General features: G+C 31.7%; 1 protein-coding gene across 1 annotated transcript; it reads left to right on the top strand.

The window, feature by feature from the left end:
- The first annotated feature begins 5,476 nt into the window (after positions 1-5,476).
- LOC112703094 (galactokinase) lies at positions 5,477-11,035 on the top strand. Its single transcript, XM_025754413.2, has 13 exons — positions 5,477-5,826; positions 6,013-6,191; positions 6,368-6,414; positions 6,616-6,710; positions 6,852-6,934; positions 7,615-7,683; positions 8,291-8,476; positions 8,814-8,948; positions 9,131-9,265; positions 9,679-9,749; positions 10,071-10,148; positions 10,291-10,432; positions 10,528-11,035. The coding sequence occupies exons 1-13, from the start codon at positions 5,664-5,666 to the stop codon at positions 10,636-10,638; spliced, it is 1,494 nt and encodes a 497-aa protein (XP_025610198.1). The 5' UTR covers positions 5,477-5,663; the 3' UTR covers positions 10,639-11,035.
- The last annotated feature ends 1,246 nt before the right edge of the window (positions 11,036-12,281 follow it).

The following is a 12,281-nucleotide window of genomic DNA, read 5'->3' as shown; positions in this document are numbered from 1 at the left end:
TGTATAACTATTTATATTTTGTTCACCTTTAATGTATATTTTCTACTAAATGTAAATTATCTCATTGTAGGTTTGTACTAAATAATAATATTTGTATACGAGAGTGTATAAACATTATAAAGTTGCTTTATAACCATCCTTGATCCAACTACAAGAAGGTCCTCTCTGAGATCAAAGAGAGATGATTTAACAAGTGAGTGATAAGTTAGTTATTTATGTTAATTACATTTCATTTATGGTTTTATAATGTTAGTTTTTAATCATATATTATTTCATTGTGTAGAAAAAATCAGGTGGGATGAGGCCCACAACCAGATAATAAAAAAGATCTTCTACCACTGTATGGCGAATCATCTTTAGTATATGTTAGAGGACGTGCGGATGAGGAGGGACCACCTGACGTAGTGACTTCGACCCAACATTAAAAAGGTCTTGTATTTGTACTGGGAGACAGATGAAGGTTTCAAACGTTATTAGGCCACGAATAGGACCAACAGGGCGTCAAAGAACACAGGGAGTTCGACAACGATTATGAAGACAAAGGTCAAAATGATATAACTTCTTTAAATATGCTTAACTAGTTTTATATTTGTTTCTTTAATTAATTGAGACTTTTTTAATATGCTTATCCAGTATGTGCAGACAAAGTCATTGGAGCGTCCTATTTCTTTAGCCGAGGTCTTGAAACAAACCTGCATGCTCAAGGAGAACAATGAGGGATTTGTTGATCAACGGTCTACAGACTTTTATGTAAGTAATCAACCTTTTATAGTATTTATAATATACTATCGCATCTATAATTATATTGACATTCATATTGAATGTGTTAAGATTTATACACTTATAACTTTGAGGTTGCAACACAACAATCTCAGCAGACAATGACAATGCCTCGAGCACATCCATAGTGGATATTGATGTCATGTGGTACCAGACTCCATTTTAACCACAAAAGAGCATCATCTTTGGAGTGGATTGTTCTTCACTAGCAACCTGCGTACGTCCACCTTCTGGGCTTCCTCCACCTCAGCTAACAGCCCTGCAGATCTGCAGGACATTGATTTGTGTAAGTAAGTCCATAGCCTAACACAGAACCAACAGGGTCACCAGTTCCATTTGGTTGACGAGAGGTACAACGAGCTCCTTACACGCATGGGAGAGAGGGATGCTCAGGATACGGAGACAGAGTCCTTTAAACAGGAGCTGAGCATATATAGCGCATGGGAGGGACAGCGGTGCTAAAGGTAGCTCCTTTTCATATGCATATGAGTTACGTTTTAGCATAAAGATAGCTCCTTTTATGATTACGAAAAAGTTCAAAAGGAGAGAGATCATGAGTATTAGAGGAAGGTAACCGATTAATGATATAGGGGGCCGAAAGAAAAGCATAGTCCCAATACTGTAAAGAAAAATAAATTGTTGCAAGCAAGGCAAGTCTTGTTTCGGTGACATGTCGATGTTTTCTTTTGGCCCTCCCATTCTGTTGATGGGTATATAGGCAAGAAAATCGATGAGTGATACCATGGTTGAGGAGAAAAGAGGTTAAGACTGAAGAAAGATACTCCCTCCATGGTCTGTTTGAAGGTTTTTTATCTTCAAACCTGTAAACTTTTCTATTTTGGATTTAAATTGAACAAATGCCTAAAACGCTTGAGAATTAATATGCAGTAAATAAATTGAAGTGTAACAAGTATATGCATAAATAAAAGTGATATAATAGCAATACAGATAATTGAAAAAAATATACGGCTAAGAAAGAGAAAAATGTGGCTGTAAGTGAAGTAAGAACAAGAGCATATGAAGGTCTCTACCAGTCTCTCTCTCTCTCTCTCTCTCTCTCTCTATATATATATATATATATATATATATATATATATATATATATATATATATATATATATATAATTGCAAAGAGTCGTGAAAGAAGAACGAGATATTTTGATCAGGTTAAGTGCATAAAGGATAAAAATGGAGAGGTTTTCTCTCAAGATGAGAAGATCAATGAAATGTGAAAAAGCTACTTCTACAAGTTATTTAATGAAGGATAGAGGACACTTTCGAGCCTTGGTCGATTATGCACGAGGGAAGAAGATCAAAATTTCGACTACTATCAAATGATTCGAGACTTCGAGATAAAAGAGGCTTTAAAGCGGATGAAAAATGGCAGAGCAGTAGGACTCGATAATATTCCGATTGAAGTTTGGAAGGGCCTTGGAGAGAAAAGCATCAGTTAGTTAACCAAGCTTTTTAATGAGATTTTAAGGTCAAAGAAGATGCCAGATGAGTGGAGAAAGAGTACCTTGGTACATATCTACAAGAATAAGGGGGATATACAGAGTTGTAAAAACTATAGAGAGATCAATCTCATGATGGAAAAGGGTGATAAAATCAAGGTTAAGACAAGAGACATAAGTAACAGAGAACCAATTTAGTTTTATGCTAGATAGATCCACCACTGAAACTACATACCTGCTACAAAGGATGATGGAGATGTATCGTAGTAATAAAAGGGATCTACATATGGTGTTTATTGATTTGGAAAAAGCGTATGATATGGTGCTAAGGGATGTCTTATGGAAGGTTTTAGAAAGGAAGAGAGTAAGGATCGCATATATTCGTGCAATTAAAGACATGTATGATGGAGTGCAACTAGTGTGAAGACTCAATGTGGTATAACAGAAAAATTTTCTATTGGTATATGATTATACCAGGGTTCATTCTTAAATCCATACCTTTTTATATTAGGCTTGGAAGTACTCACATAACATATCCAAGAGTCTGTGTCATGGTGTATGCTTTTTACCGATGATATTATCCTTATGAGATAGTTAAGGGAATACCTAAATAAAAAGTTTAATTTATGGAGAGAAGCTCTAGAAGTGTATGGTCTACGCATAAGTCATAGCAAGACGAAATATATGGAATGTAAGTTTGGCTCAAAGGAAAAATCCTAATACAGAAGTCAAGATTGGAAAAAACATCCTACAAAAAGTTAAAAGTTTATGTATCTTGGGTGCATCATATAGGATAATGGAAAGATTGAACATGATGTAAATTATAGAATTCAAGTAGGTTGGTTAAAATAGTATAGTGCATCTGATTTTATATGTGACAAAAAATTTGTCTTTAAAACTTAAATGTAAATTCTAATCACATTGCTATCAGACCATCTATGCTCCATGGTACAGAGTATTGGGCGGCCAAAGGGAGCACGAAGATAAATTAAGTGCGGCAGAGATGAAGATGTTGAGATGAATGAGTGGTCATACGCAATTGGATAGAATAAGAAACGAAGATATACGCAATTGGATATGTGAGAAGAAGACCGACGGAGCACTCCGTGAGGAGGGTGAATGAGATGGAAGATAGACAAGGAATGAAAGGCAGAGAAAAATCTAAGAAAACCATCAATAAATTGGTCAAACGAGATTTATATGTAAACAATCTCTTTTTAGACATGATAGAATTCAAAAATGTCATTTGATTCATGTAGTCGAATCCATCTAGTGAGACAAGACTTCATTATTATTGTTGTTTATATATTTATATACAAATATATAATGACTAATTTAATAGTTAATTCTATCATTTTTGTTTTTATACACACATTTGTGAGTTTAAATGTTAGAGAACAAATTTGGATCAAGACTTTGTATTGATAAAGAAGTTTAATTTGATAACATGGTTGATCTTTATGTTAATATAGATAGGCCTACACATAATTGGAAGAGCCAAAATTTTTAATATAAGTATAATATTAAGTATTTGTATTGATTAATCATACTCGAATAAATTTTTAAACAATTATGTTAGGTTATGTTAGGTGTACATTAATATTTAACTATTAAATTAGTTATTATTTATATAGAATATATATTAAAATATAAATTATATATTTAAAATAAATTAAATAATACATATATTTATATATAATAAATAATTTAGTATCTGATTTATATACACATAGTATTTTTATTTTTAAAATATACCAATTTGTAATCATTGCATGAAAGTTATTTTATTTTGGTAAAATAAAATTTTTGAGTGAGACATAATAGATATTCCTTAATCCTTGTACATTCTTCTTAACCACTCAATTATAATTGTTTTATCTAAAATATGACTTAATGAAATACAATTACACAAATGCTCCATATATTTTATAATATATAATAATTTTGATATTTTAATTTAATAAATTATACTAATATCTAATAAAATACAAAAAAGCCTTCCAACACACACGAAGCTCTTGGTAATTAAATAAGATATATATATATATATATATATATATATATATATATTGCTAGTTTTTGAATGATCACTTTCAAAAAAGATAAACCCACTTTATCTCACAGTTTATACACAGTACCAAATCTATAAATTAATGATGCACTACAAGTTTGTGCTATGATAATTGAGGAATCTAAAATCGGTAGAGTTCATATTGAACACATCACTAAGCAATAATTGAAAATATCTAAAGCTTAAACCCTTTGTACCCCACATGAAAGCTTAGGAATATGATGGGATGTATTGTAGTCTTGTAGACTAATATATAATTACCCTTTATATTGAGTGTCACATGATATACAAACCAATAATAATAATAATAATAATAATAATAATAATAATAAAATTCTTAAAAAATGTTATTGACAAAATATTTTTTAAATAATTTAAAAATATAACAAAATAACTAATAAATATTATATTTTTTGTATATAACAAAAAATTTTGTATTTAACAAATGACTTATTTATTTGATATAAATTTTTTAGTAATAATTGAATAAATATTTAAAAGGTGCATAAAAATTTGAAATAAAATTTGATATCTATATTTTTTTTTCAAAAAAATATGATCATTCACATTAATTTGTTTAAAATTTATTTGAATAAAATTATTAATTTTTAAAGACAAAAAATATTTTTTTAATAATAATTACAAAATTTATATTAAAATTTAATTTTTAAAATTTATTTTTGGAATATAAATTTAATATTTAAATTTTTTTATTCTCATTTATAAATTTTTCGAAAATTTATTTGTTGTTACTATCTTTTAAAATTCTTTTTGTAAGTAATGTGAACTTTGGCTACTATTTGACAGTTTACTCTAGAATTTATATGCTCATAGTTGTCGAAAATTTTGGGAATGTATAATTGAATTCAATTTCAAAATCATGAAAAGATTCATAATTCAAATTGATTGAGTCGGGTTATTTCTGCTTGGAAACATACACGAGAATTAAGTGGATCTGACAACAACAATCGGGATTAACAGTTCCTACTTAGTTGTTCATCCACTCACTTACCATCATTAGTTGCAATTCGTGATTAATTAATTGTTCAATTTACAAAAAAGTTTAAAATCTTAAATTCTTAATAATAATTGTTATTGATATTTTTCTCAAATGATAAGGGGAATAATTCTTTGTCTAAGGTGCTACGTGTAAACAACCCTACGTGTTTTCAGTGGTAATTATCACTCGCCACTACAAATAAAACAAAACGCTTCAATTTTCAAAGTCGTTTAACAGATAAATAAATAAAAACACTGAAATCTGAAAACTCGCTTCTAAAGTGAGAGAAACATAAACAGAAAGCGAAAGCTGAAGAGAGATTCTGCATTTTGAATCAGGAAACAAAGAGAAGAGAAGAATGGCGAAACACGAGGAGCTTCCGATCCCGATTTTCCAAAGCTTGAACGATGTCTATGGCGAAGGCTCGCAGCTCGAAGAAGCTAAGCTCCGCTTTGACACGGCCAAGTCCAAGTTTCAAGAATTCTTCGGTCACGCGCCTCAACTCTTCGCTCGCTCACCTGGTTCGTTCATTCTTTCTCTCTCTATTGAACATTTTCATGTCAGCATGTGTGTTTGCATGGTTATGCATTGGTTACGGATCTTCGTGAATCGCGAGATTGATTCATTTTCTGTGTGTTTTAATTAATAAATTAATTAATTAGATTAAATTATGAATATGTTGATTGTTATTATTTGCGGTGGTGCAGGGAGAGTGAACTTGATTGGGGAGCACATTGACTATGAGGGATATTCGGTGTTGCCTATGGCAATTCGGCAAGATACGATCGTGGCGATTCGGAAGAATGAAAGCAGCAAGGAGCTTAGGATCGCTAATGTTAATGATAAAAAGTATTCCATGTGCACTTACCCTGCTGACCCCAACCAGGTCCATCCTCAATTCAATTCTTCAATTCCTCTTTGTTTTTGCGTTTTTTTAATTATTATTATTATTATTACAGTTCTAACTTCTAAGAGTGGATGTTTACTGTTTATTTGAAGATCCAGTTTACCAATAAGATAGTTCTGTTTTGTTAATATACTCTGGCTTTCAATTTTGAGCAGCAACTCGATTTGAAGAATCACAAATGGGGCCACTATTTTATTTGTGGGTGAGTTCATTTTGGTTTATGTTTCTTTTTAATGATATATCTTCCTAATTCTTAAACAAAACAAAAAAATATTGAATGCATTAGGAGGATAAATCATTAAAATAGATGTCAATGATATTCTCTATTTGCTAAACAAGAAATAATTAGTAGCATTTTTTTTAAATGAATTCTTAATATTATCTGTCTATATGGTTTCTGTAGGTACAAAGGTTTCCACGACTATGCAAAAGCAAAAGGGGTGAATGTTGGTCCACCAGTTGGACTTGATGTTGTTATTGATGGAATTGTGCCAACAGGTGTGCTCATTGATCCAAATTAGAATGTCACCAATGATATCAAAGTTTAGCTCAAGTGATCACCATCATTATCTTTCTTGCTCTATTGGAGATGATGAGAGAAACATAATTTATTAATCTATTCACTATTTATTTTTACAGGTTCTGGACTATCAAGTTCTGCAGCATTTGTTTGTTCTTCCACAATTGCTATTATGGCTGCTTTTGATGCTAACTTCCCAAAGGTCTGCATTTTCTACTTGATTGTAAATACTATTTTTCCCTTCAGGGGGAGCTTGCAAATTTCTCCGGTTAAAATTTGCATGGATAAATTATTTGTAACATCTTGTTGTACTTTTTATCTTTTAACTGTAATAATAATGATTTTTTTAAGAAAATAGAAGTGAAACTGTTTGTATCATTCAGGTAACAAAAGAGAAAGAGCTTGTTAAACCTTTTAGATGTGCCCATCCTGATTAACTTTATGCCAAATCAACTTTATGAAAAAAAAATCTATTTGATACAGTGCCCTCACTGACATGATAGTGTTGCTGGAATTCCAATTCTTACACTCTTAGAAAAAATCAGATCTAGTCATCAATTCAAATATCAAACTGAGGCTATCGGAAGTTGTTGTTTCAGAAATCTTTATCCTCCATGCTTTGTTGATTTTCATGATCTTTTTTAGTTTTTTTAGTATGACTATTATCTGAGATACATTTCGAATAGACCTTCTTGTCAGGTTGTGCCAACTAAATGAATTAACTTATTTATCTATCTGTCACAATGAAGATATGCTAGGATAAATGGACAATTACCACCTTGTTGAGTTCATGTATTTTTTATAATTAATTATGTAATTTGTGTATTTAATATTTTTTCCCTGGTTTTGTACCTAACATACATTATCCTATATTGTTGACAGAAAGAAATTGCACAAGTTACATGTGACTGTGAACGATATGTCGGGACCCAATCTGGTGGGATGGATCAGGTTGGGTACATCTTTTCTCATACGGATGTTTTATACCAATTTTAATGCAGATGTAGAGTTTAATTTTGATGCATTGATAGTATAAAACGTTTTATACAGTTGTGCAATCACATCCGTTCTTTTTGATGACCATTCATGCGGTCAGTGTAAAAAGTAGTTATTTTTACTGATATGACATTACATAATTGGATACACGTGTAAAACTACTTTACACTGACATTGCATCAAAATTAAATTCTGCAAATGTATGCCAATTACTTATCACTAATGCAGGTTTGGTCTTTTATTCCATATCTCCTCCCAGTGGAGTGGCCTTAATAAATATTGCATTGTAGCTTCTTTCTCTTTTTACTCATTAGCCACTATGATAGATATCTCAATTTGAAAATGCTAGTTGAGACCTAAATTTTTTGTAGAAGTCATTTGCATCAAGTCATTAGTGCATTATTCTGTATCCAGTCAGCCCTTTTGTTTGTGAATAAATTTTAATTGTTACATGATTCACAGCATTTTTATCCAGCATATGAATTCCTACATTTGTTGCTCTTTCCTGGACATTCTGACATGTAACCTAGACTTGACTTTTCCCCTTTGTTTTACTTGACAGGCAATCTCTGTCATGGCCAAAACCGGCTTTGCAGAGCTGATTGATTTCAACCCAATTCGTGCAACTGATGTGCAACTTCCTGCTGGCGGGACTTTTGTGATAGCCCATTCTTTGGCAGAGTCTCAGAAGGCTGTTACTGCTGCTACAAATTATAATAATAGGGTTGTTGAATGCCGTTTGGCTTCTGTAAGTACATTTCAGACTAATCGATGTTATTTGTTGTATCCTCTTGTATTATTTCTGTAACAACCTTCCAATGTCGACCTATATCTTATATCCACCACTAGCATTTTTATCTCTCAATAAGATTTAACTTGTAAGTTCTTGAATATCCTAGCATCTAAATGTTTATATCTATTTATTGAACAAGATAATAACACTATCTCTTCATTTCTGCTATTTCTGGCCCTTTTTCCTAGAACTGCTAATTTGGTGTCAGTCAAATGCTTATTGCTTAGGCTAACTAGCTAATCCTATTGTGTTGTTAACTATATTAATAGAGTGCTTCTTTTAAATTTTCCAGATTGTGCTTGGTATAAAGTTGGGGCTGAATCCCAAAGAGGCAATGTCAAAAGTGAGCACATTGTCTGACGTTGAAGGATTATGTGTACAATTTGCTGGTAAACATAATTCCTCTGATCCAGTACTTGCTGTCAAGGTAATTTTACCTGGTATTATGCCATCTATAAAATTGGACAAGCAAGACAAGTTTCTTTCTTCTTTCTAAACTTCATATTATGAACATTTTGTTTCAATTGATATAAAATTGACCTTTTTTTTAAGTTCATAGAAATTGTTAGCATTTTCCTGTTTAAAATCTTAACTATGTTCTGGGTACAGGAATATTTGAAGGAAGAACCATATACAGCTAAAGAAATTGAGGCAATTACGGGTGAAAAGTTGACGTCATTTTTGGGCGGCAATGCTGCTTATTTGGAAGTTTTAAAAGTTGCAAAGCACTACAAATTACATCAGGTTCTTTTCTAATCCTCATTAGCAGAGTTATTGAGATCTGATTCTTATGTTATCACTTGGTTGATAACTTTTAATATGGTATCAACTGTTCATCTAGTTCTGCTCTCTATTGATTAGTGACTACTGTAATACTGTAGGGTAATTTCTGATTATCTAGATTGCATTTGTATTACCATGTTGCAATTCTGAGCATAACTTTTCTTGTTAATTATTTGGTTTAAAACCTATAGGTTTGTACGGAATTAGTCATGCTTTTTGGTTCAGGATTTCTTTAATAATTGAAAACTGCTGATCAGATAGTTTTTGCACCTTTTGATTATTTTCTTGATTATTTAGAGTTCATGTATGATTTTCTCCAATTATATGATATCTAAATATTTCCTGTGCCTTTGCATTGATGCATTTATTCTCAGAGAGCTGCTCATGTTTATTCGGAAGCCAAGAGGGTGCACGCTTTCAAGGACGTTGTATCATCAAATCTAAGGTGAGATCGAACCCTTGTTCTTTTATTAGTGTTTCATTTTCTGTGCTCTTGATTATTATTATTATTATTATTAGTATTCGCATCACATATTTCTTGATTGCTTAAAGCTTCTAGAAGAATTGTCCAGGTATTTGGTAGTTCATTAGCATAGGGATAAAAAAACACTGATTTACAGATCATTTTAACCCTGGAAAATTTAAGTTACAGTTAAATCTGAATTCTGTTTGAGTGAACATTTTTATTTTACTGTATGAATAGTACATGATAGGAGTTAAAGTTATTTTTCTGTTTTGTGGAAGTTAACTTCTCAATTCTTTTCAGTGATGAGGAGATGCTAAAGAAGCTTGGTGACCTAATGAACGAGAGTCATTATAGCTGCAGCGTTTTATATGAATGCAGGTATTGGCAGCATACTTATACTTGCTTTCAAAATTTTGACAGAATGAGGAATAGTTCTTGGAAACTGTACTTTCCCTTCTTGGCATGAAAGTTGATATTTTTCTTCTTTTTGTTTTAATATATTTTTTGTTGATTGAATCAGCTGTCCTGAGTTGGAAGAACTCGTAAAAGTTTCTCGTGAGAATGGTGCTCTTGGGGCAAGGCTTACTGGAGCTGGATGGGGTGGCTGTGCTGTTGCTTTGGTGAAAGAGAGCATAGTCCCACAGTATATCCTTAATTTGAAGGTTTGCATCCCTACAATACTAGGCCGCCTAAATCATTGAGAATTTGTAATTATTAATTAACATGTCTTTAACAATGGATTCTTTATACGTTGCAGGAACATTATTTCCAAAAGAGGATTGACAAGGGTGTTATCAAGAAGGACGACCTTGGTCTTTATCTTTTTGCTTCGAAGCCATCAAGTGGTGCTGCCATCTTCAAGTTCTAATTTATTTCCTTTTATGATTGAAAGTTGTGAAACATATATGGTATTTTTTAGATCTTAATAAATTGCTTAATGCAATTGCTTATGGTCTATATGGAGTAATAAGGTTAGAGGCTCCTTGATTTGCTTCATAGTTGCTTTTGATATACTAGCTAGTATAGCCAAAACGATTAATTTTGTTGATAATTCTTAAATCCATCTAGTATATTTTTCTTTTAGTGCAGTCAATTATAGAAACATGATTAACGTGGTGGTTCTATTAGCTCTGCTGATCAAACAGACTTATGTTTATGTTTCAATTTCAGTGCTGGGGCCTCCAAATCTTGTAATATCGAAACCCACATGCATTTGTACCTTTGTCATTGAACATGTAGAAATAAGCTGCACGTGTTATGCTAAAGGTTCTTTTCATTGGTTTGTTCTGCCCCCAAGGATGCAACCCTTGAATCTAAATGAAATACAAGGAACCCCACACGACAGCTACGTCTATACGACGTATCCAAAGAACTATTAACAATAAACTAACAATATTCTATAGGTTACGATGAATTAACGTTTAATTTTGATTCATGACAAAAAAAAAAAAACGTTAAATTTTGATTGATCAAGGAAAAGAGTCCATCCTCTCAAGAAATTCAAGGTCTCACTTTGAATCCCAACGTCCTGGTGATTAAAGCAGCTTTATTTAGGGGAAGAATTAGATGTATTCGTTCTATGAGAATACAGTTCTGATTCATTTATCATTGAGCATAATAAGTTATATTAAATGGAATGCAATAAATATTTTTGCGAGGAATAATCTTTTGTAGATGCTCAGCATATCTCTCACTAAGTTTGGTAGACTGGTCCTACTGTCACGTCCCATTACTCTGCGGACTCAGTTCATGAACCTTGAAGCCATTTTCTTATCAAATAAAAGTTATACTAACAAGGAAATAATACCAAAAAAAAAAAAAATCATACTAGCTAAATAATAAAGATGACCTATGATGGTAATGAAATCTGGTTACTGAAAACAAGTTATTTTCCATATAAGCATGTAATGTAAGTTTCACTAGTTATAGAAGTATATATTAGATTCTATAATGAACGAAATTTGCAGTATTGCACATGCTTAACGAAATAGCACCGAAGATGCGAAGAGTGATAAACGTGTTTCAAATCTGAATCCTTTGCGACCTGGGGGAAATTAAAAAATAAAAAAAGAAAAAGAAAGAGTTTTTATAAAAAAGAAAAGGTAAACCTTTACCTTTTCTGTTTTTGTCCTAAAATTTTTATTTCTTATATATCACTACCAGATAATCTGATATGAGTGATATCCTGAGGTTGTGGAGTCCAATGCAGAGACTTCTTTTTTGATGATAATCATTGCCGATATTTCTTTTGTTATAAATAATAATAGATAATAGACAGATACAACTCTGCATATCATTAACCCACAAAAATTGTCGGTGTAGCATCAACGATCAATAATGAATTAATGACGCTGTTTAAGGTTTTATGTGAATTACTCCACCGATAGTGGATACACATACACATGATAAATTGTTTAAAATAAAATCAAACAATAAGAAGAAAGAATTTTTTTTTAAAGATTTAACTAACATATATATTTGGAAAATACAAGTTAAAATGATTAATAATAA

This window comes from Arachis hypogaea, chromosome 1 (genome assembly GCF_003086295.3).
Source record: "Arachis hypogaea cultivar Tifrunner chromosome 1, arahy.Tifrunner.gnm2.J5K5, whole genome shotgun sequence".
NCBI classification, from domain to species: Eukaryota; Viridiplantae; Streptophyta; class Magnoliopsida; order Fabales; family Fabaceae; genus Arachis; species Arachis hypogaea.
Note: the sequence above shows the minus strand (reverse complement) of the source record. Positions and strands in the feature narration are given on the sequence as shown.

What these genes read in the sequence shown, in the direction of transcription:
- LOC112703094 (XM_025754413.2), top strand. Translation starts at nt 5,664, where the DNA reads ATGGCGAAACACGAGGAGCTTCCGATCCCGATTTTCCAAAGCTTGAAC. An exon ending in TTGATGCTAACTTCCCAAAG is followed by an intron (nt 6,935 to 7,614) that starts GTCTGCATTTTC and finishes TATTGTTGACAG; the next exon opens with AAAGAAATTGCACAAGTTAC. An exon ending in AGTATATCCTTAATTTGAAG is followed by an intron (nt 10,433 to 10,527) that starts GTTTGCATCCCT and finishes TATACGTTGCAG; the next exon opens with GAACATTATTTCCAAAAGAG.